The 26,124-nt window shown below is 36.1% G+C and overlaps 1 protein-coding gene across 1 annotated transcript in view; it reads left to right on the forward strand.

The window, feature by feature from the left end:
* The window catches only part of LOC311089879 (uncharacterized protein), an 832,216-nt gene that overhangs the window by 692,753 nt on the left and 113,339 nt on the right, over positions 1–26,124 (forward strand). Inside the window, exons 52-67 of the mRNA XM_084124910.1 lie at positions 15,999–16,172; positions 16,649–16,822; positions 16,964–17,134; positions 20,621–20,794; positions 20,967–21,137; positions 21,296–21,466; positions 22,022–22,195; positions 22,368–22,538; positions 22,692–22,862; positions 23,093–23,266; positions 23,439–23,609; positions 23,768–23,938; positions 24,175–24,348; positions 25,082–25,252; positions 25,411–25,581; positions 25,811–25,984. Coding sequence (XP_083981036.1) covers positions 15,999–16,172; positions 16,649–16,822; positions 16,964–17,134; positions 20,621–20,794; positions 20,967–21,137; positions 21,296–21,466; positions 22,022–22,195; positions 22,368–22,538; positions 22,692–22,862; positions 23,093–23,266; positions 23,439–23,609; positions 23,768–23,938; positions 24,175–24,348; positions 25,082–25,252; positions 25,411–25,581; positions 25,811–25,984 — 2,757 coding nt within the window. The remainder of the gene's footprint in view (positions 1–15,998; positions 16,173–16,648; positions 16,823–16,963; positions 17,135–20,620; positions 20,795–20,966; positions 21,138–21,295; positions 21,467–22,021; positions 22,196–22,367; positions 22,539–22,691; positions 22,863–23,092; positions 23,267–23,438; positions 23,610–23,767; positions 23,939–24,174; positions 24,349–25,081; positions 25,253–25,410; positions 25,582–25,810; positions 25,985–26,124) is intronic.

Consider the following 26,124-nt stretch of genomic DNA (forward strand, 5'->3'; position numbering starts at 1 on the left):
GATATAATTCGTCTTGTGTAACGTTAGACCTAACGGGTGATCGTTCCCTGTCAATCGTTTTGGCTGAGGGCTAAGTTTAGTTTCATATTAACGTTATAGGATATTTGTATTTAACTTTAACGTTACTGTTGTAATGTTAGACTAGAGCGCTGCATTTGGATATTTGACTGAATTGTTTGCTTTATTTCTTATTGTATAGCTTCTTGTACCTTTAACTTAAACTTTTATATTGGCTATTATTGATAAAACTGAAATTTTACAAAAAGAAATATGGTTTCTTGTCATTTTTTTATTACAAGATTATCACTGATGTTTATTGCAACATTTGTACAAATGCATATATTGCCTGAATATTTATTTATTTTATTTAAACGAAAAGAGGTAACGTTAGGGTTGTGTTTTAAATTTCGTTGTTATAAATAGAATAACGTATAACGTGCAGTGAATAATCAATATGCGTTGCGCATGAACCACATTTGTGTCCCTATAATGTTTAATTTATTTAAGTGAAAAGAAAAGAGGCAGAGTGGTGTTTTATAACATATTTCGTTTTATTTTTGTTTAAAATGTACAGAATAACAGAGATAACCGGATTAGCAGAGCGAGCTGAGTGACGCTTTTAAGAACGCGCTGTACCATTTGCATGTAGGAGTCGCATATGGCAAGTAGGCTACAAACTTTGCATACTTGATATTGAGAAAAGCCTAATGTCGGCGCTTGTCTTCTTGTGACAAACATGTCGAGGAGCAAGAACAAGATCTGCTGTATGTCATCCATTGTAGTTTACTATGTTCTTCTTCGCGCGAAAATGACGTCGATCGAAACACCACGCCTATCAAGTAAGGGTACTGTTGGCAGTGGAAACGCTAGCCAGATCATGGTTAACAGACCCGAATCGTACCGTACTGTCCCGTACCGTACCGTACTGCTCAGTGGAAACGAGGCATTAGTGTGCAGTCTAGTTCAAGACTCCTTTAGTGTGCAGTCTAGTTCAAGTCTCCTTTAGTGTGCAGTCTAGTTCAAGTCTCCTTAAGTGTGCAGTCTAGTTCAAGTCTCCTTAAGTGTGCAGTCTAGTTCAAGTCTCCTTTAGTGTGCAGTCTAGTTCAAGTCTCCTTTAGTGTGCAGTCTAGTTCAAGTCTCCTTTAGTGTGCAGTCTAGTTCAAGACTCCTTTAGTGTGCAGTCTAGTTCAAGTCTCCTTTAGTGTGCAGTCTAGTTCAAGACTCCTTTAGTGTGCAGTCTAGTTCAAGACTCCTTTAGTGTGCAGTCTAGTTCAAGACTCCTTTAGTGTGCATTCTAGTTCAAGACTCCTTTTGTACAGGGCCCTGACTGAGTCTGTTTCCACCTGAAACATAATTCCACCACAAACATTATCATTACAAGTTTTCTGGAGGCTCATCAAATCACAAAAAGTTCCTTGACTTCCTACAAACACAGGACTGACTGTAATTTATGTCAAGGGTTTTAAATCCTTACACATTTCTTCTGAAGCCCATTGAGGTAGAGGCCTCAGTTTCTGGGGCAGGTTGTGAAAAATCCTACAATAAAAGAGATGTGTAAGGGCCAGTCACTTTTTTATGGCACGCATTCAAATGTTTGCCATAATAAAAATCCCAGTGCATTCACATCAGCAACTGTCTGAGAACACACAGACAGTGTCTTAATTTCCTCCACCCTAATAAATAAAAATAGGCCAATGTAAAGCATAACTGTTGTAAAGCCGGTTATGTTTGGTGTTCTGTCTGCTGCATACTCTGTGTGGGAGACTGTGTGCATGTGTGCTGGCTTCAACAGGGACACTGTATTTCCCTCTACTGCAGAACATACAGTCAGCCATATTTAAAACTTAAAAGTAGTAATGTATTGCACACGTACCCAGTGTTACTTGCTTAGAGGAGCCAGCACCAGGGGCAGATTGTACGGCACCTGTAATCCCATCCATAATCGGCTGTCCCTTATTGCCTACTCAGAGCCAACTCCTCCGCCACAGTGTATTCTGGTTTTCTGAATTTAACTCTTTATTTCACCACTTTGAATTATATTTTTATATTTTGTCTTTATCTGCTGCCAAGAACATTTGGAGTTGGGGTTGCATCTAAAAGTTTAAAAATCAATGAATATTAATCTTTCTTAGTACATACATGCACATTTTTTATATATTATAAAAATAGGCTATAGGCTATATTACACATATAGGCAACACATACATATATACATACATCATTTTACATAAATATAGAACGTATTTGTTTAACTTACACATTAACAATCAGCAATCTTTCTCCAACAGTCTTCTCTTGCTTTGGCAGCAGAGACCGTATTGTTTCGAGCTTGAAATACATATTTAAATTAATCGTAATTCTGAATGATTATCTCTTGCTCCTCCGCGGACAAATATATTGCTCTCGCTCTACCCGCGATTGGTTGTTCAGTGTCGACGTCACTCTTTTATGTGCACGCGCGCATGGAGTAATCATAGCTTAAGGATCAAAGCCTGAGTTGACAGAGAAAGTTGATGAGCTGCATCAGGGCCGTGCACAGACCTTTTGAGTGGCATGTGCTGAAACTGAAAAAGGGCACCCCCCTGCCTTTTTTTATTTTTTTTAAGCCTACATAAAAGGAAGAAATGGTCACATCTTCATGACAAATTCAATAACACAAAATAATAGTCTCAAAAGCTTTAGATTTATTCACGATTAATAACAACCATAATAATAATATAGATAATATAGATAAACAGGGTAAGCTATTCTGTTTGGTTTTATAAGCTAAGTATTATTTGGTTAACATGATTATGTATGACATTGAGAAGAGGGGAAGGTAGAGCAATGAGTCAAGTATTTTTGACAAACTATTTTGAAATATAATTTAAGTAATTATGTCCAACTCAATTCCAGATTATAAGAAACTATAGCCATACCGTTATAGCATATCCAACATGTATCCGCTGGCAATGAATTAAATCATAAATTACATTCTGCATGATAAAATATAAAGATTTCACAGTGATCTTCTGTAATGGTTTTTTTAGTTACTACTACAACATTACTGTAGTAAAACCATGTTATAGCCTACTACATTTTATACATGTGAGGATGAGAGTATAGAATAGCCTACTATTGATTTAAAAATTAGCTAGATAGCGAATACATGCATATTAACAGCCGTGAATTAACCATAATTTAATATTATCACCATAACATGATTAGCCTAAATGTTAATAAATTAAGTGTATCAGCAATCATAAAGCAAATAAGACATTTCTTAGAAATATATGTTACCTAGGTGACGAGGATCACTCGTCGCTTTGTGTAAGTTCCAGTACGAAACAGCGCGGGGGCGCACCTGTTATGATTTTCCGATGGTACAAACAAATTATATGTTGTTGTATTACTTATCAGTATATAGTTTTTGACCAGCGAATGTGTGCAAATGTGCATTTTTTTGTCCGTCATTAAAACGGCGCCGGCGACTCACATTACATTTTCATCAACAGGTTACAAGTGTGTTGTAGCTATTATGCGGGGCGCTCAGTTTTTCCTGTTGTAAAATACATTTGGCCAAATCATCTTTTATAAAAGATGAAATGCTACTGTGTGCACACTACAGGCTATTTAAGTGTAGGATATGCATTGGCTATGACTAGATGGCAAATGCTAGCCTAGACCTCTCTCTCAGGCGATATGTCCCACATGTAAATGGTAAATGGTAAGACATCAAATAAATAAAATATGAGCCTTTATAGACATAGTGTTTAGTAGTACTTATTAAAACAACAAGATATTTATTCACCAACAAGATTTATTTATTTAAAAAATAAAATAAAAATAAAAACACCACCAAAAAAAGGGCACTTCGGAGTGTAAGGGCAAAAAGGGCATGTGCTCTGCACAGGTTGAGCCCTACCTGTGCACGTGCCTGAGCTGCATCATGGTACCAATAAAGCCTGATTGCATCGGTTTGGTTTTGTCAACTCAAAACTAATCCTGTAACCCCGAGTTTGTTCAGCTACCTTCATGGTACAGGCCCCCGGATTGCAGCTGTTCTGCATAGTTTAGCTTCAACCCTAATCAAACACACCTGCATGTCTTCAGGATTACTAAAGCTACTTGAAGGGAAGGTGAGTTGGGTCGGAGCAAAACTCTGCAGGACAGCAGCACTCAGGACTGACCATCCGTGAGCCTGTGATATGTCTCAGCTACGTAAACATTATAACTGATCTGTTGATGGCTGTAACAATAAACATAAGAGTCTCCCTAAACTCTCATTAATGAAGGGTATGTGTCCAAGTAAATTCATATACCAGTATGTGAAATTCATTTGACTCCAGATTACTTTGCACATGAGGGTGAGTAAAACACAGGATTTACACAAAAGTTGATTCTGAAAGATGGATCGATACCAACTTTTCATGATCCAATTTCATATGTATATTGTGATGTTTACCAGTTGCCTTTCTGAATGTGTTTCATTAGCAAATCTCCAATGTAAAATCAACATCATAGTGTAACGTTGATTCAACAAAATTACCATTGATTATTTTTGTTAATTAAGTTGGCTTGAGAAAGCCAACTTACTGAAATCCTATTTAAACTTATTATTATTATTCTTTTTATGAGCGGAAAAATTTACAACTCTAACTCCTCCTAGAGCTTTAACTCTACATACTCCAAACTCGTCACAGACACTCAGACTGTTCTGACTCGGTGTGCTATATCTTTTCAGACTGATTTGAATTTTAGTTTTCTTAAAAATTAATATTAAAAATCATAAAAATCCCATAGACTTACATTGCAGAGTGCTCAAATTGAGCCAAGACTACGGTGGCCCATTAGTGCACAACCCAAAAACTCAAATCTAAACTCCCTGAAGCCCTAGACTCAATTAAACTACCATTCTAAATCTATCTATCTATCTATCTATCTATCTATCTATCTATCTATCTATCTATCTATCTATCTATCTATCTATCTATCTTCAAACCTTTTCTATCTATCTATCTCTTTATTTCTTACTAATCTATCTATCTTTCTAACTAACTTATCTATCTTTCTTTCTTTTTAACTAATCTATCCATCTTTCTAACTAATTTATCTATCTATCTTTCTTTCTTTCTTTCTTTCTTTTTAACTAATCTATCTATCTTTATAACTTATCTTTCTTTCTAACTAATCTATCTATCTTTCTAACTTACCTTTTTTCTTTTTCTTTCTTTTTAACTAATCTATCTGTCTTTCTAACTAACTTATCTATCTTTCTTTCTTTTTAACTAATCTATCTATCTTTCTAACTAACTTATCTGTCTTTTTTCTTTTTAACTAATCTATCTTTCTAACTTATCTTTCTTTCTAAGTAATCTATCTATCTTTCTAACTTATCTTTCTTTCTTTCTTTTTAACTAATCTATCTCTTTCTAACTTATCTATCTTTCTTTCTTTCTGACTAATCTATCTATCTATCTATCTATCTATCTATCTATCTATCTATCTATCTATCTATCTATCTATCTATCTATCTATCTATCTTTCTAACTAACTAATCTATCTTTCTAACTAACTTTATCTATCTTTCTTTCTTTCTTTCTAACTAATCTATTTTTCTAACTAACTTATATTTCTTTCTTTCTTACTAATCTATCTATCTTTCTAACTAACTTATCTATCTTTCTTTCTTTTTAACTAATCTATCTTTCTAACTAACTTATCTATCTTTCTTTCTTTTTAACTAATCTATCTTTCTAACTAACTTATCTATCTTTCTTTCTTTTTTAACTAATCTATCTTTCTAACTAACTTATCTATCTTTCTTTCTTTTTAACTAATCTATCTATCTTTTTAACTTATCTTTCTTTCTTTATTTTTAACTAATCTGTCTAACTAACTTATCTATCTTTCTTTATTTCTTACTAATCTATCTTTCTCACTAATCTATCTATCTATCTATCTATCTATCTATCTATCTATCTATCTATCTATCTATCTATCTATCTATCTATCTATCTATCTATCTATCTATCTTCAAACCTCTTCTTTCTATCAATCTATCTATCTATCTATCTATCTATCTATCTATCTATCTATCTATCTATCTATCTATCTATCTATCTATCTATCTATCTATCTATCTATCTATCTTCAAACCTTTTCTATCTATCTAATCGTTCTTTCTTTTCTTTCATTCTTTCTTTCTACATTTTCTTTCTTTCATTCTTTCTTTCTACATTTTCTTTCTTTCTTTCTTTCTAATCTTTTTCTTTCTTTCTTTCTTTCTTTCTTTCTTTCTTTCTTTCTTTCTCTTTCTTTCTTTCTTTTTAACTAATCTTTTTCTTTCTTTCTTTCTTTCTTTCTTTCTTTCTTTCTTTTTAACTAATACTTCTTTCTTTATTTCTTTCTAATCTTTTTCTTTCTTTCTTTCTTTCTTTCTTTCTCTTTTTCTTTCTTTCTTTCTTTCTTTCTTTCTTTCTTTCTTTCTTTCTTTCTTTCTTTCTTTCTTTCTTTCTACCTAATCTCTTTCTTTCTTTCTTTCTTTCTTTCTTTCTTTCTTTCTTTCTTTTTAACTAATCTTTTTCTTTCTTTCTTTCTCTTTTTTCTTTCTTTCTTTCTTTCTTTCTTTCTTTCTTTCTTTCTTTCTTTCTTTCTTTCTTTCTTTCTAACTAATCCATCTTTCTTTATTTCTTTCTTTCTTTTTAACTAATCCATCTTTCTTTCTTTCTTTTTAACTAATCCTTCTTTCTTTCTTTCTTTCTTTCTTTCTTTCTTTCTTTTGAACTAATCCATCTTTCTTTCTTTCTTTCTTTTTAACTAATCTTTTTCTTTCTTTCTTTCTTTCTTTCTTTCTCTTTCTTTCTTTCTTTCATTCTTTTTAAATAATCGATCTTTCTTTCTTTCTTTCTTTCTTTTTAACTAATCCATCTTTCTTTCTTTTTAACTAATCCTAATCCATCTTTTTCTTTCTTTCTTTTTAACTAATCCATCTTTCTTTTTAACTAATCCATCTTTCTTTCTTTCTTTCTTTCTTTCTTTCTTTCTTTCTTTCTTTCTTTCTTTCTTTCTTTCTTTTTAACTAATCCATCTTTCTTTCTTTCTTTCTTTCTTTCTAACTAATCTGTCTAATCTATCTTTCTAACTAATCTATCTTTCTTTTTCTAACTAATCCATCTTTCTTTCTTTCTTTCTTTTTAACTAATCTTTCTTTCTTTCTTTCTTTCTTTTTAACTAATCCATCTTTCTTTCTTTCTAACTAATCCATCTTTCTTTCTTTCTTTCTTTCTTTTTAACTAATCCTTCTTTCTTTCTTTCTTTCTTTTTAACTAATCCATCTTTCTTGCTTTCTTTCTTTCTTTTTAACTAATCCATCTTTCTTTCTTTCTTTCTTTCTTTCTTTCTTTCTTTCTTTCTTTCTTTCTTTCTTTCTTTTTAACTAATCCATCTTTCTTTCTTTTTAACTAATCCATCTTTCTTTCTTTCTTTTTAACTAATCCATCTTTCTTTCTTTTTAACTAATCCATCTTTCTTTCTTTCTTTCTTTCTTTCTTTCTTTCTTTCTTTCTTTCTTTCTTTTTAACTAATCCATCTTTCTTTCTTTCTTTCTTTCTTTCTAACTAATCTGTCTAATCTATCTTTCTTTCTAACTAATCTATCTTTCTTTTTCTAACTAATCCATCTTTCTTTCTTTCTTTCTTTCTTTCTTTCTTTTTAACTAATCTTTCTTTCTTTCTTTTTAACTAATCCATCTTTCTTTCTTTCTTTTTAACTAATCCATCTTTCTTTCTTTCTTTTTAACTAATCCATCTTTCTTTCTTTTTAACTAATCCACATTTCTTTCTTTCTTTCTTTCTAACTAATCTGTCTAATCTATCTTTCTTTCTAACTAATCTATCTTTCTTTTTCTAACTAATCCATCTTTTTTCTTTCTTTTTCTTTCTTTCTTTTTAACTAATCTTTCTTTCTTTCAATCTATCAATCTTTTTCATTTCTCTCTTACTAATCTATCTTTCTTTCTAACTAATCAGTCTTTCTTTCTTTCATTCTAACTAATCAGTCTTTCTTTCATTCATTCTAACTAATCAGTCTCTTTCTTTCTTTTTAACTAATCCTTCTTTCTTTCTTTCTTTCTTTCTTTCTTTCTTTCTTTCTTTCTTTTTAACTAATCCATCTTTCTTTCTTTTTAACTAATCCATCTTTCTTTCTTTTTAACTAATCCATCTTTTTTTCTTTTTTTCTTTTTAACTAATCCATCTTTTTCTTTCTTTCTTTCTTTTTAACTAATCCATCTTTCTTTCTTTCTTTCTTTCTTTCTTTCTTTCTTTCTTTCTTTTTAACTAATCCATCTTTCTTTCTTTCTTTTTAACTAATCTTTCTTTCTTTTCTTTCTTTCTTTCTTTCTTTCTTTCTTTCTTTCTTTCTTTCTAACTAATCAGTCTTTCTTTCTTTCTAACTAATCTTTCTTTCTTTCTAACTAATCTTTCTTTCTAATCTATTTTTCTAACTAATCTATCTTTCTTTCTCTTTCTTTCTAACTAATCTTTCTTTCTTTATTTCTAACTAATCTTTCTTTTTCTTTCTAACTAATCTTTTTTTCTTTCTTTCTAACTATTCTTTCTTTCAAACTAATATATAAATCAAAATTTAAACTACTTTAAACTACTTAAAACTTCTAACTACTTTAAACTTATTCAAACTCTCTGGTCCGGCTTTCTCAAGCCAACTTAAAGTTTGTCTCAACAAACTTTTTTTTCTAGTTTCAATATTGATTCAGCATCAGTGATGTAGAATCTATCATAGTGTAATGTTGATTCAATAGCATTACCATTGATTTGTGGTTGAAATCTTAACATTGCTTCACCTTTAACTGAGGGTGCAACAGTGATACTAAAGCAACATCACTTTGTAACGTTAATTCAATGTAATTACTTAAATAAAAACTTCAGTATACCCTTGGTTCTAATCAAGACACCTTCACCGTTGGACCCAGAAAAAGAAACTTTTAACGGTCTAAATTGTCTCAAATAAGGTTTGAATAGCCTACTTCTCACTGATTAGACAACTCATTTTAATTCAAATGGCTCTCAGGATTCTCCTCCTGATTCTCATTAGGCTCTTTTCTTCAGAGCTAACATCCGAGGATATCTAGGGCATATTCTCGGGCTTGTGCGTCGAGGCTCTAGGGAGCAACATACTCTCTAGAACGAGAGGAGTAACGTTAGCTCGACCTGAACATGTCAGTGTCAGCAAGCATGTCGTTCATCTCTGTGAGTGCTCTCTCAAGAGTGAACCTGACCACAGTCTCCAAAACAGAGACCTATAGCGCCTTTACAGGGCTATGGGGAGCGGACGCCACAGCAGAATGACTCTTGGAGAAGAGGAGGCCTGCCACACCCACACTCAATGTGGTCCTTGTTGACCTTGTAATCATTTATAAATTCTAAGAAATATGCATTACTTACATGCTTGCAGCAGTGTGTGTTGTGTCTGTGTACGTAGCATGGTTAACAGTGGTTAAAGGGATCATATAATGTCATTTTTGTACAAGCTAATATGATTCTTTAGGGTCTAAATTAAAAGTTTGTAATATACTTTAATAAAAAATTCTCATTAGTATTGTAAGAAAACACTCATTTTACCTGGTCAAAAACAGCTCTGTTTTCAGCACGCGTTTCAGTGCAAGTGTCTTTAAATGATAATGAGCTTTGCTCACCCCGCCCCTCTGTTCTGTGCGTACACCGTTTAAAATAATAATACAAAAACCATAACGCTTTGTTCATTATAAACGTGGGATTATGAATTATATTGAGAATGTCGTACATAGAAAACATGCCGTAATGTACCCTGAGTGTAAAAATAGCCACATTCATCGTGAAGCGTGCAAGCTATTTGCAAAGATTAATATAAAGATTAATATAAAGGTAAATAAAACGTTACACTCACTTCTTCTTCTGGAGGTTCAGCAGGAACACGAATAGTTGATACTGATCCTTTTTTCTGGAGCAGCTTCTTAGCAAAAACAGCTTTATACTGACCCTCGTTTGTAAAGCAGTCTGGTGAAATGATTTGCGCATACATGACAGCATTGACGTTGATCGTGGGAATATTCCCTTCGAAAACAAACTCAGCCACTGCGTCTTCAGCTGTACGGATTTAGAAACATCATCAATATGACTGCTGTGTTCGTTATTACACCCAAGAACAGAACACCACAATCGTTAGACACCATTCTACTCAGCACTACAGCTATCAACAATAAACGCGCGTCGGCGCGTGCTATGATTGACAGCTCGCTCACGAGGGTGCGAGGGCGGGTCTGTGCTGTCAATCAGCCATCATGGGAGGGGCGTCGATTTTGTGACGTCACAATATCGAACAGCTTGATTTGAGACAGGAGGAAACATATAAGAAGATTTAAAAAAAAAAAACACTGGATGGATTTTTATCATTTTATGATGGTTGTGTACAGGCACTGCCAACACACATTTCAGTACAATCAACTTGTAAAAGTGCATGTACCATTATATGACCCCTTTAACTAAGAAAATTAATAATGACATTTCATGAAAAAAAGTTTGTCAACCCCTGACCTACAAAATGGAACTTTTAACAGTCACTCTAAATTGTCTCAACTCGTTTGAATACTTCTTACTGATCAGACAACTCATTTTTATACAAATGGCTCATTCAGGTCAAACTTACACAGCAATTACAGTGAGGAAAATAAGTATTTGAACACCCTGCTATTTTGCAAGTTCTCCCACTTGGAAATCATGGAGGGGTCTGAAATTGTCATCGTAGGTGCATGTCCACTGTGAGAGACATAATCTAAAAAAAAAAAAAAATCCAGAAATCACAATATATGATTTTTTTAACTATTTATTTGTGTGATACCGCTGCAAATAAGTATTTGAACACCTGTCTATCAGCTAGAATTCTGACCCTCAAAGACCTGTTAATCTGCCTTTAAAATGTCCATCTCCACTCCATTTATTATCCTAAATTAGATGCACCTGTTTGAGGTCGTTAGCTGCATAAAGACACCGGTCCACCCCATACAATCAGTAAGAATCCAACTACTATAATGGCCAAGACCAAAGAGCTGTCCAAAGACACTAGAGACAAAATTGTACACCTCCACAAGGCTGGAAAGGGCTACGGGGAAATTGCCAAGCAGCTTGGTGAAAAAAGGTCCACTGTTGGAGCAATCATTAGAAAATGGAAGAAGCTAAACATGACTGTCAATCTCCCTCAGACTGGGGCTCCATGCAAGATCTCACCTTGTGGGGTCTCAATGATCCTAAGAAAGGTGAGAAATCAGCCCAGAACTACACGGGAGGATCTGGTCAATGACCTGAAAAGAGCTGGGACCACTGTTTCCAAGGTTACTGTTGGTAATACACTAAGACGTCATGGTTTGAAGTCATGGGAGAAAGTCATGTGGTCAGATGAGACCAAAATAGAACTTTTTGGTCATAATTCCACTAAACGTGTTTGGAGGAAGAAGAATGATGAGTACCATCCCAAGAACACCATCCCTACTGTGAAGCATGGGGGTGGTAGCATCATGCTTTTGGGGGGGGGGGGGGGGGGGTTCTGCACATGGGACAGGGCGACTGCACTGTATTAAGGAGAAGATGACCGGGGCCATGTATTGCGAGATTTTGGGGAACAACCTCCTTCCCTCAGTTAGAGCATTGAAGATGGGTCGAGGCTGGGTCTTCCAACATGACAATGACCCGAAGCACACAGCCAGGATAACCAAGGAGTGGCTCTGTAAGAAGCATATCAAGTTTCTGGCGTGGCCTAGCCAGTCTCCAGACCTAAACCCAATAGAGAATCTTTGGAGGGACCTCAAACTCCGTGTTTCTCAGCGACAGCCCAGAAACCTGACTGATCTAGAGAAGATCTGTGTGGAGGAGTGGGCCAAAATCCCTCCTGCAGTGTGTGCAAACCTGGTGAAAAACTACAGGAAACGTTTGACCTCTGTAATTGCAAACAAAGGCTACTGTACCAAATATTAACATTGATTTTCTCAGGTGTTCAAATACTTATTTGCAGCTGTATCATACAAATAAATAGTTAAAAAATCATACATTGTGATTTCTGGATTTTTTTTTTTTTAGATTATGTCTCTCACAGTGGACATGCACCTACGATGACAATTTCAGATCCCTCCATGATTTCTAAGTGGGAGAACTTGCAAAATAGCAGGGTGTTCAAATACTTATTTTCCTCACTGTATATGAGATTTTTTTTTTTATAGACTTTTAAACAACAGTATTACTAATAGCTGGAAAGTAAACTTCATAACGCTCAAATAATCTTTTCAGGTTGTAGTCTTCTGATCTCTTCTCTACTTCCTACAGTTAATGGTACAGTTGTGTAACTTCATCATGTTTTGTAATATTTTATTTAGGCTCAGTAAGTGTGATCTAACAGAGAAAAGCTGTTCAGCTCTGGCTTCAGTTCTCAGTTCAGACTCCAGCATTCTGAAGGATCTTGACCTGAGCAATAATAATCTGCAGGATTCAGGAGTGAAGCTGCTCTCTGATGGACTGAAAAATAACTGTAAACTGGAGAAACTCAGGTCAGATGATTTCTAACATATTAAATGTTTTGTTTGCATCTATATCCTATTTTTTCTATTCTCTAATTTGTACAAGAAAGAAACGATAATTCAAGAACCATTTCCTTTAGGGCTTAAAATTGTTCTGGTAATTTTAAGAATAACTAGTTAATAAGCTGAATGTTATATTTTCATTTCTGTTGTAGACTTTCAAACTGTGGTATCACAGAAGAAGGTTATAAAGCTCTGGCTTCAGCTCTGAGATCAAACCCTTCACACCTGATAGAGCTGGATCTCACAGGAAATGATCCTGGACAATCAGGAGTGAAGGAGCTTGATGATTTACTACAGGATCAGAAGTGTCAACTCAAGACACTGGGGTGAGTTTTTTTTTTAAATAAATGTGCAGTAGTTTTAATGCCCCAATACTGAGGGGATGTTTGCCAATCATGACTGTGACAAGCACAAATACATTCACTACTGGTACGCACCAGGCTGTCAGTAGCACTACCTCCTACGGCCACTGCCCAAGTTTCAAGTTTTAATGAGGGAGCACCTTTGTGATTTCACACAAAGGACTTAGAGAGGGGTTCCTTTATGGCCCAGATCCAAATGGCTCTAGCCTGCTACTTTTCAGGGGGACCAACGTCAACCCCCATACCAGGGAGGCTATCATGCATTATCAGCTGAAGCCAACAACCTGCTTTCTTTGAAGAATGAACCTGACCACAATCTCTAACCAGAGACAGATAGCGCCTCCGCAGGGCTATGGGGATCGGAGGCCTCAGCAGGATGACTCTTGAAGAAGAGGAGGCCTGCCACACTCACTCCAGTGTGGTCTCTAGTGTTTTCTCTTACAATGTGGGAAACAGCTAATCTCAGATATACACAATACAGAGCTCAGGGAGCGAAGGGCCTACAAAACAACTCTCTGTTATGAGAGAGAGGCCTCTTATTTAACTCAATCTGCAAAGACACAGCTGTTTGCATGGAGCTCTGAGGCATGGAGGCCTCAGCAGGATGATTCTAGAAGAAGAGGAGGCCTGCCACATGGAAAGCATCTAAGCTTAGATAGCCAACGCAGAGCTCAGGGAGCGAAGGGCCTAAAGAAAAACTCTCTGTTATGAGAGAGAGGCCTCTTCTCTAACTCTACCTGCAAAGACGAATCTGTTTGCATGGAGCTTTGGGGAATGGAGGCCTCAGCATGATGACTCTCTGATTAGAGGAAGCCTACGACACCCATATAGCTTAGCAGTGAGGTCACAGGTGACATATTCAGCATGATGACCCTTAAAATAAAGGGGAGTACTAAAGTCTGTATATGGGACAGCCTTGTCGTTTGAGGGAGGCTTTAACTGGAAGCCGGTCACCTTGACACGTCCTGCTTGCCCAGAATATAGAGGCCATAAACCCTGTGAAGGCCTGATTTGATTCAACCAGGGGTGAAGTACTCTGCGTAGTGACCCTCTTAAACGAGGGAAGTACTACCTAGGCTTACCCGACGGCTATCAGTGAAACAAGGCACTCTGTAGAAATACCCTCTAAACAGAGGGGAGTACTATCTATGCTTCTTTGGAGACAACATAAAGTCCTGTAGGGCTTTGTCACACAATGCTCACTTCAGGGCCCTTGGGAGCTGCTATCACAACGTTATTAGAAGGTTTTACACCCGCTCAACCTGAGGCACTTACTGTACAGGAGGCCCAGAGAAGGCCAACAACTCACAAAAGTGCATACAGCTCTGAAAGGAGGTTCATGAACCAGACTGCTTACATAAACCACTGGTGACATAGCTAGCTTAGCCTTCTTCAGGGGAGGTGCTGGCGTCTGCATTTAGAGCAGCCTGATTCTCAGGAGGCTCCTCTCTTCAGAGCTAACATCCAAGGATATCTAGGGCATATCCTCGGGCTTGTGCATATAGGCTCTTGGGAGCAACATACTCTTCAAAATGACTCTCTAGAATGAGAGGAGTAACGTTAGCTCGACTTGAGACTCAAAATACCAACTCTCAGCGTCTGACAGTGCATCCTCTCCCAGCAGCTCACCCTCGTCAGCCGCTGAGGGCCGCAAGAGATTTACACCTCTCGCAAACTCCTCAGCAAGCTCCATCTGAGATCCCCACTATCTCAGTCTCCTCTCCACCTCTTCCCTAGAGAAAAGAGACAGACGAGAGCGGAGCGTTTTCACTAATAAAACGCTCACATTTCGTGCGCGCGGACCCCTCAAAGACCGAGCATGCAAGCTCCTCACCCAGACAGTAGAGGACATGAGTGTCACCAGATGTCTGAAATCTTTTACACGGGTCAGCACACTTCCTGAAGTGCTTGTAAAAAGCCATGATATTCTCTTCACAGTACCAGCAACACAGTCCCTGAAAAGGGAAACGAAAAGAGGATGACGTGTTCTCTAGGCGCCCTTTTATACTTCCTGGTCGCACTAGTAGTGAAGTCATGGCTGTCGCCGGCCAATACGATTGCCATGATAACACAGTACTTCAGTCACCAGTCACATTGAGGCGTTCTCCAAAGCGTCTCAGGACACAGTGCGAGTTCCCTTTTGAAAGGGAACTAAAGGCTCTTTGAAAAACTTGTGCAAATACATTATATGGCTCGTAATGTCAATGTACTTCCTCTATCTCCAGGTTTTTAAGTCCTCCTGCAGATGAAGCCTGTCAGTATGTGAGAGGAATTGTGGGTAAAAACCCGTTACTCCTGAGAGAGCTGAATCTGAGTAAACGTGAACTAGAAGACACACGAGTGAATCAGATCGCTGCTCTACTGCAGGATAAACACTGTAAACTCAACACACTGACGTGAGTATTTTACTTGGTCTAATACTTTACATGTAAAGTATCTATAAAATAACATTGTCATTGATCATAAAGAAAGTTTTAAGATTAACTGGAAAGTGTTTCCTTTTTCTCTTCTCTTCAGGCTGAATAATAACAGTATTACAGCAGAAGGTTGTGCTGCTCTGACTATAGCGTTTAATTCAAACTCTTCAAACCTGATAGAGCTGGATCTGAGTGAGAATAAACTAGGAAACTCTGGAATAAAGAAGATCTGTCCTCTGTTGGAAAATACACAATGCAGATTAGAGAAACTGAAGTGTGTATTTTTATTAATCCACATATCAATATGATAATATGTATTATAGTCTTGAAAATTATGAAGATTATTAAGGCTAAAATATTAGTTGCAGTATTATTAAATATTGTACTAAGCACTGTAAGTATGAATTAATATGTAAATCTGTATTAATGAGAAATTCAGTTTAATAAGTTTATTTTAAGTTATTATTGGTTCAATTTTATTATTTTAATATGAAAATTTGAAATTTAGTTTGCTTGTTTTTTTAGTGTAGAACATGCACAATTTTTGTTCTGTTCTGATAAATTGTAGAATAACTGAATAATCGTCTGAATGTTACATTTTCCTTTCTGTTCTAGACTCTCAGACTGCAGTATCAGTGAAGAAGGTTATAAAGCTCTGGCTTCAGCTCTGAGATCAAACCATTCACACCTGATAGAGCTGGATCTCAGAGGAAATGATCCTGGACAATCAGGAGTGAAGGAGCTCAGTGATTTACTACAGGATGAACGCTGTACATTAAAGACCATCAGGTGATAAACTGGAGACAATTATCATAACTATGATTTTAACCAGATATTACACAACACTATACATTAATACTACACTGGACTAGAGGTGCAAAATATATCAGTTGTCTGATCACTGGGACAATAGAATTTCCACTATTATTTCCATTAATAAGTAGTTTTGTTATATTTGTGTTCAGCATATCATTTCTGATAATGATTCAGTGTATTTGTCTGGCGGTGTCATGTGTGTTTGGACAAATTATCATATCACATTATCATTTTCTGTTAGTATTAGATTTGGGCATGTTTTAATTTTGTTCAACTACTGTAATTATAGATATACCGTTATGTGTGAAGAAGTAATAAATTAAAACAATGAAAATATATTTCTGTATTTTCTCTTACTGGTGTTTGCTTATACATAAAAATGGCATATTGTTTGTTTAGCGTTCTGTAAAATTGGAATATTATCTGATTTGTAATTCTACTTCCTGTAGGTTTTTGAAAAGTGATGATGCACAGGAAGCGTGTGACTATCTCACTAAAGTTCTGGGTAAAAGTCCATTAATACTGACAGAACTGGATCTGAGTGAAGATAAATTAGGAGATCTGGATGGAGAGAAGCTCTCTGCTCTTCTGATGGACTCTTATAGCAAAGTGGAGAAAATCAAGTGAGTCAACATGATTTATACATTATAACTTCTCTGTTAATTGATTATAAAAGACAGATATGAAGACCTGCTGATCTGATGTGTGTTGAATATTTGCTGAAGTACAATCAGAATAATAATAAATGCTGTTTCTGTGTTCAGGCTGAATAATTGTGAGCTGACAGAGAAAAGCTGTTCAGTTCTAGCTACTGTTCTCTCCTCTAAAACCATCCTGAAAGAGCTGAACCTGAACAACAGCCGTCTGCTGGACTCTGGAGTCAAAGAGATCTGTGAGGGACTGAAGAATCCTGTGTGTGAGCTGAAGATACTCAAGTGAGTACATTTCACTATATTTTAAGGATGTTTGATAACTTTTATGTGCTGATCTAATACTAATATTTTCTTAGTGCTAGGTGCACATTTGAACTACATTAAAGATATTAAAATCAACCCAATGTTTATAATTAATTATACAAGTGGTCTGTCTGAATATTCAAATCTGATTGGAAGTTGTGCAATAAAACAGTTTAATTCACACGTTCAGGTCAGGTTCGTTCTATATTAATGCACTGTTTTCATTTAAGCACACAAACATGCATCACTCGCACACAGAGGGCCCTATCATACACCGGCGCAATGTGGCACCAGGCGAAACGCAAGTGTTTTTTGTTTCAGCGCCGCATTGTTTTAAAAGCAAATGCATTTGCACATTTGCACTTGGTCTGAAAACAAGATGTGTTCAGGCGCGTTGGGCGCAACAACTGAACGACCATCTGACTTCTCAAAGTCTCACTGCCATAGTGATGTGATTGATCTGCAGGCAAATTTTCCATAGCTCCTGACGTTACTGGAGTAGCTTAATAATTTAATAAAAATCAAGGTAGCTACTAACATCACATCTTTTATGCATCGTCGGCGACTATGTGATGCAAGATTAAAGTTAACTTAACTTTGCATGCTAAATAAGAAAATATAGGCCTGGTTTCAAAAAACAGGGCTTATATTAAGCCGTGATTAGGCCTTAGTTCAATTAGGGCATTGTAGTTTTTATAAACATAAATTAGAAAAAACATTACTGGTGTACATATTGAGACAAAACAATGGCACTGACATATTTTAAGATATCAATTAAAACAGCTCAAACATGCATTTTAGTCTGAGACTAGGTTTAAGCCTTGTCTGAGAACCCAGGGTATAGTGTTCTTGGGTTTTTGTTTTCATTCCGAAATGCAAGTGACATTATGGAGGATTCTGCTCTATACAACTCTATTTTGAGTTTGAACAAAATCACAAACCTAAAGATGAATTTCATTTTGAGTGCGATAATAACACCAAACACAAACTTAAATCAACAAAGAATGCTTCAAGAAGAAGAAAAAGTTGAACAACATTTTGGTCCAGTCAGGGCCCAGACCTATATCAGATCAATAACTTGTTGAATGACTTGAGGAGACCTATAGACAGGAGATCCCTCTGAAATTTGATTAGCTCTTAACAAACTACCTGGAGCTAACCAATGAAACGCTAATCTGATCTATATAATTTAAAAGGTCCAGATTCTCAGCTTTTCAGTGGTATCACATTTGTCTCGTTGGACATTCAGGGGCTCGGTAGTAAGCGTGGTTTCATCATCAAGTTCTGCAGCATTGATTCATCAAGGAAACACATTCATTTTGTTCCTCGGAGTCAAACAGCAAGGTTTTGCTGAAGTTTTGGTCTTTTGAACCACCAAATTAGCAAAAAAGTAAAAGTAGTTGCATGCGTGCATATTTGTGTGCATGAAAACAAACTATTAACAGATTTGCATAAGAGCGCTCTCTGACAAAGCACAGCAAAACATATGACACTTTGGCATGACACAAACCAAAACTAAGGATAAATTTAAGTCAGAGGGCTAAAATCAGGGTATAATATGGCCATTCATTTCTAAATTAATACAGTTTTCGATGTAAAAAACAAACAAAAAATGCACCACAGGAAACATTCTCTGAGACATATTTTAGCGATCTAAGTGCATGGTCTAAAGCGCACGGCGCAAGTGCACTTAGTGCGTGTCCGAATCCACTGTTGCTAGTTTAACGGCGGGAAAAATGGTCGGCGCGGGTTGGTCTAAAAGGGTTGTCCCTATTCTCTTAAAAGGTAGGCTACTTATTATGCCCCTTTTAATAAGATGTAAAATAAGTCTCTGATGTCCCCAGAGTGTGTATGTGAAGTTTTATTCAATGTGGCACCAGCCGCCACAAGTGTTTTTGTTAGTTTCAGCCGACGCAGTTATCATTTCCGCGTCCTTCGCTGCGTTCTTTAAAAAGCAAATGCATTTGCGCCGCATTTGCGCCCATTTATGTCTGTATTGGTGACAACATTGCAAAAACTCATCAAAGACAACATGCCTGGATCAGTTGGCTCACACACTGGCTGTGATGCAGGACCCTAAAATAGTGGGACTTGGTAGCACCACCCATAAAATCTAGTGTGGCAGCACTCATTTTGTCTACTAATGAGGCACTTTGGGACAACGTGTGATGCCCCAATGTCAAGTACAGATGCACTGATGAGCTACTGTCCCATGTGTACAATTTTACAATTTTTCTAATTTTTTACCCCCCACATGCTTGTGGCTTTTACACTCCTCTCAGAGCGAAGCTTCGTCTAACCAGTTAGTGATGGAACTAACTGAATAGTACAAGTCATGTGCATTCTTGCCAACCTCTATGGCATAGCTTTAGGCTTGTGCAAGCTTGATGGCAGGTTTAGTTGGCTCAGCCTTCTTTGCCAGAGGTATGTCGGAAAAATTTGTGACGGCTACCATTGGTACCTGGTTGAATTTTTTTACCAGCTGCACAGGAAGACTACCTTAAACTCATTCTCATCATGTGGGGACAGGCTCAGGATCCAGGTCACCTCCAAAAGCCTCTGGTGTCTTGTCACAATTGAATGTCTTGGGTATCTCTCCAAGATTTGTGCTGCAGGGTCGGCTTGTGCATTTTTATGAATTTATCTCCCTTGCCAGCAAGTGTGCGCTGCAGTGCAAGGGGATTCCTTGTAACTGCTTAGCTATTTATCTTCCAGCTAAATAGAAAAATAGAAATAGTAAATAGAACACTAGTTACAGACAAAACCATGGTTATCTGGTTAAGTAGAAGACTGCATGCCCTCCTCCCCAACCTACATATAATGTTGTACATTTTAATGCATTAATGTGGTACACATTCAGAGAGAAAAATTAAGAGCTCCAACCCCTTTTCAGTTACTAAATTGAAAAATGTAAAATATGTCTTTACATTGACGTATACCTGGAGTTTAAAGCTGACTCAGTCGTCTTTTTAGTTGTGATAGTATTTAATAGTGTATTAATATTTGTCATTAATTACAAACAGGTGTTTTTAGTTAGCCAAACAATTTAAATATAATAATAATAATAAAGACAGAAGTATGCTACTATTTTAATACATTTGCACTGTAAAAATAAAACATATAAATGGAGCTTCACAGTACAGTAGTAAAATGTATCTTTAAAATTGATTTCTTCACTTGCAAGAGCTAAACTGTCAAGCTTTTCATTTTAGCATGTAGATCTGTATATTCCTTTTAAAGTTTATAAACATGTTACAAATACTTCCTTCTTCAAATGTAGTGAAATACTGTAGTGTAATGTAGTGATTTACTCATTGCTGCAAACAATTACTCATATCTGGTAAGGTATTCAGATCTAGTGTGATTTTGTCATATTTGCGCTTTCAGACTTTTGTCCCGTAATTAATTAATCATAACTACTGTATAAAGTAAAATTTAATATGAAATTTAATTTTTTTTCTGTAGACTTTCAGACTGCAGTATCACAGAAGAAGGTTATAAAGCTCTGGCTTCAGCTCTGAGATCAAACCCTTCACACCTGATAGAGCTGGATCTCAGAGGAAATGATCCTGGACAATCAGGAGTGAAGGAGCTCAGTGATTTACTACAGGATCAGAACTGTCAACTCAAGACACTGAGGTGAGTGCTATTAAAACAACACTCAATAGTCTTAATCCCGTTTTTGCAAAAAGAGAATTCAACTGTCAAAAACACATTTATAAATTAGATTTTGAAAAGACTAAAGGCCCTTTCACAAGATTATGAAAATACCCAAATGAAATGGCATGTAATGTACTTGCTCTGTTTCCAGGTTTTTGAGTCATGCTGCAGATGAAGCCTGTCAGTATGTGAGAGGAATTGTGGGTAAAAACTTGTTACTTCTAAGAGAACTGAATCTGAGTGAACATGAACTAGGAGACACACGAGTGAATCAGATCGCTGCTCTACTGCAGGATAAACACTGTAAACTCAACACACTGGAGTGAGTGGAACTTTTCTAACATTTTTATTGGACATTTAAATGATCTTAAATCGGGTGAACCCTACAGATCTCACAAGCACTAATCTTCAGTGATCATTAAATATTGGCATCAAGTATTTTGTGTTTGTAAATTCTCCTTCTTCTGTTCATCATTTTAGGCTGCGTAAGTGTGGTCTAACAGAGGAAAGCTGTTCAGCTCTCGCTACAGTCCTGAGATCAAACTCCAGTCTGAAAGAGCTTGACATCAGCAACAATAATCTGCAGGATTCAGGAGTGAAGAAACTCCAGAACGGATTAGGAAATACAAACTGCACACTGGAGAAACTCAGGTGAGTTCAATAAACCATTATTTTATTTTACTAATCACATTTTTAGTTTTTCAAATTTAAAATATTACTGTTGTAAATAAAAGGAAAGGAAAATACATGCTTCTGTTGTTACGTAGTCAAACCACTGGAGGCAAGCTTGTGAGGACCCAAATGCAAACTTTACTTTTCAAAACATAAACAAACATAAAACAAAGGCAAGGCATGAGACAAGAACAATGGCAGAAAATAGTCAGAAACATACAATACTAGACAAAGACACAGGGCAAACATGAGGGCTTAAATACACAAGACTAACGACCAGACAAGGGACACCTGTGAACAATAATCAGACGATTAACCAAAGACACGACACATGGCAGGATCACATGACAAACGGAATCACATGACAAGAACCAGGAACAAAAAACAAAACCCAAACCGTGACATATGTCAGATGTGATTTTTATTTATTGATTTTCTGATTAAAATAAAATAAAATAAAGTGCATTTGACCGTTTTTCATGTAAATCATTTTTCATGTATTTTTTTGAGTGGTAATAAATGTCCTTTCTGTAGACTTTCAGACTGCAGTATCAGTGAAGAAGGTTATAAAGCTCTGGCTTCAGCTCTGAGATCAAACCCTTCACACCTGATAGAGCTGGATCTCAGAGGAAATGATCCTGGACAATCAGGAGTGAAGGAGCTCGATGATTTACTACAGGATCAGAAGTGTCAACTCAAGACACTGAGGTGAGTGCTATTAAAACAACACTCAATAGTCTTAATCCCGTTTTTGCCAAAAGAGAATTCAACTGTCAAAAACACATTTATAAATAGGATTTTGAAAAGACTAAAGGCTCTTTCACAAGATTATGAAAATACCCAAATGAAATGGCATGTAATATACTTACTCTGTTTCCAGGTTTTTGGGTCATATTGCGGATGAAGCCTGTCAGTATGTGAGAGGAATTGTGGGTAAAAACTCGTTACTCCTGAGAGAGCTGAATCTGAGTGAACATGAACTAGGAGACACACGAGTGAATCAGATCGCTGCTCTACTGCAGGATAAACACTGTAAACTTAACACACTGATGTGAGTTGAACTTTTCTAACATTTTTATTGGACATTTAAATGATCTTAAATCGGGTGAACCCTACAGAACTCACAAGCACTAATCTTCAGTGATCATGTTGGCATCAAGTTCTTTGTGTTTGTAAATTCTCCCTCTTCTGTTCATCATTTTAGGCTGAGTAAGTGTGGTCTAACAGAGGAAAGCTGTTCAGCTCTCGCTACAGTCCTGAGATCAAACTCCAGTCTGAAAGAGCTTGACATCAGCAACAATAATCTGCAGGATTCAGGAGTGAAGAAACTCCAGAACGGATTAGAAAATACAAACTGTACACTGGAGAAACTCAGGTGAGTTCAATGAACCATTATTTTATTTTACTAATCACATTTTTAATTTTTCAAATTTAAAATATTACTGTTGTAAATAAAAGGAAAGGAAAATACATGCTTCTGTCAGATGTGATTTGTTTTATTGATTCTCTGATTAAAATAAAATAAAATAAAGTGCATTTGACCGTTTTTCATGTAAATCATTTTTCATGTATTTTTTTGAGTGGTAATAAATGTCTTTTCTCTAGACTTTCAGACTGCAGTATCACAGAAGAAGGTTATAAAGCTCTGGCTTCAGCTCTGAGATCAAACCCTTCACACCTGATAGAGCTGGATCTCAGAGGAAATGATCCTGGACAATCAGGAGTGAAGGAGCTCAGTGATTTATTACAGGATCAGAACTGTCAACTCAAGACACTGAGGTGAGTGCTATTAAAACAACACTCAATAGTCTTAATCCAGTTTTTGCCAAAAGAGAATTCAACTGTCAAACACACATTTATAAATAAGATTTTGAAAAGACTAAAGGCCCTTTCACAAGATTATGAAAATACCCAAATGAAATGGCATGTAATGTACTTACTCTGTTTCCAGGTTTTTGGGTCATATTGCGGATGAAGCCTGTCAGTATGTGAAAGGAATTGTGGGTAAAAACCCGTTACTCCTGAGAGAGCTGAATCTGAGTGAACATGAACTAGGAGAGACACGAGTGAATCAGATCACTGCTCTACTGCAGGATAAACACTGTAAACTCAACACACTGGAGTGAGTGGAACTTTTCTAACATTTTTATTGGACATTTAAATGATCTTAAATCGAGTGAACCCTACAGATCTCACAAGCACTAATCTTCAGTGATCACTAAATGTTGGCATCAAGTACTTTGTGTTTGTAAATTCTCCCTCTTCTCTTCATCATTTTAGGCTGAGTAAGTGTGGTCTAACAGAGGAAAGCTGTTCAGCTCTCGCTACAGTCCTGAGATCAAACTCCAGTCTGAAAGAGCTTGACATCAGCAACAATAATCTGCAGGATTCAGGAGTGAAGAAACTCCAGAACGGATTAGAAAATACAAACTGTACACTGGAGAAACTCAGGTGAGTTCAATGAAACATTATTTTATTTTACTAATCACATTTTTAATTTTTCTAATTAAAAATGTTACTGTTGTAAATAAAAGGAAAGGAAAATGCATGCTTCTGTCAGATGTGATTTTTATTTATTGATTCTCTGATTAAAATTAAATGAAATTAAATAAAGTGCATTTGACCGTTTTTCATGCAAATGATTTTTCGTGTATTTTTTTGAGTGGTAATAAATGTCTTTTCTCTAGACTTTCAGACTGCAGTATCACAGAAGAAGGTTATAAAGCTCTGGCTTCAGCTCTGAGATCAAACCCTTCACACCTGATAGAGCTGGATCTCAGAGGAAATGATCCTGGACAATCAGGAGTGAAGGAGCTCAGTGATTTACTACAGGATCAGAACTGTCAACTCAAGACACTGAGGTGAGTGCTATTAAAACAACACTCAATAGTCTTAATCCCGTTTTTGCCAAAAGAGAATTCAACTGTCAAAAACACATTTATAAATAAGATTTTGAAAAGACTAAAGGCCCTTTCACAAGATTATTGTTGGGAACTTTTTTATTCTTCAAAGAAGAGACCAGGAGACGTTGGGATCGCGTTCAAACAGAAGTTCTTCTTTATTGAGAACTTCGCTGTACGTGCTGCAGATCTTCCAACAGTCTAAATTCTAATTCAGTATTCATGATAGTTATACACATTCAAAAAGGGGAGGGATTACATAGAGGTGGAGACTCTGAATAAAGCATACAAAATTAGGGAGGTTTGATTCTATCAAGTGAAAAACCAGTTTGGCAGGTTATCTGGCTTGCTCAAGAGAAACAGGCCTTAATCAGCATAACACTATCATTCAAATGATCCAATCAGCCTGACAGTATCACCCATAACTTCACATGATCACAGAGACAAAAGCACAGCTGTATATTGAGCTTAATGGTCAGGAAATGCATAAAGACAAAGGGTGAGGGTGAGAGGTTCAGCCATTGACTCATTTAGAGAACAGGACTGGCAGGACTCTCTTGATATAAACTGACCCTACTTAAAATCAAAGTCTTAACTTTTAATGTTGAAACATAAATTAAACATTTAATAAATTTGTAATACAACATTATGAAGATACTCAAATGAAATGACATGTAATGTACTTTGTTTCCAGGTTTTTGGGTCATATTGCGGATGAAGCCTGTCAGTATGTGAAAGGAATTGTGGGTAAAAACTTGTTACTCCTGAGAGAGCTGAATCTGAGTGAACATGAACTAGAAGAGACACGAGTGAATCAGATCGCTGCTCTACTGAAGGATAAACACTGTAAACTCAACACACTGGAGTGAGTTGAACTTTTCTAACATTTTTATTGGACATTTAAATGATCTTAAATCGGGTGAACCCTACAGATCTCACAAGCACTAATCTTCAGTGATCACTAAATGTTGGAATCAGGTACTTTGTGTTTGTAATTTCTCCCTCTTCTGTTCATCATTTTAGGCTGCGTAAGTGTGGTCTAACAGAGGAAAGCTGTTCAGCTCTCGCTACAGTCCTGAGATCAAACTCCAGTCTGAAAGAGCTTGACATCAGCAACAATAATCTGCAGGATTCAGGAGTGAAGAAACTCCAGAACGGATTAGGAAATACAAACTGCACACTGGAGAAACTCAGGTGAGTTCAATGAACTATTATTTTATTTTACTAATCACATTTTTAATTTTTCAAATTTTAAAATATTACTGTTGTAAATAAAAGGAAAGGAAAATACATGTTTCTGTATTTTTTTTAATTGATTCTCTGAATAAAACAAAATAAAATAAATAAAGTGCATTTGACCGTTTTTCATGTAAATAATTTTTCGTGTATTTCTTTTGAGTGATAATAAATGTCTTTTCTCTAGACTTTCAGACTGCAGTATCACAGAAGAAGGTTATAAAGCTCTGGCTTCAGCTCTGAGATCAAACCCTTCACACCTGATAGAGCTGGATCTCAGAGGAAATGATCCTGGACAATCAGGAGTGAAGGAGCTCAGTGATTTATTACAGGATCAGAACTGTCAACTCAAGACACTGAGGTGAGTGCTATTAAAACAACACTCAATAATCTTAATCCCGTTTTTGCCAAAAGAGAATTCAACTGTCAAAAACACATTTATAAATAAGATTTTGAAAAGACTAAAGGTCCTTTCACAAGATTATGAAAATACCCAAATGA

The sequence above is a fragment of the Abramis brama genome, assembly GCF_963993115.1.
Source record: "Abramis brama genome assembly, chromosome: 9".
NCBI lineage: Eukaryota > Metazoa > Chordata > Actinopteri > Cypriniformes > Leuciscidae > Abramis > Abramis brama.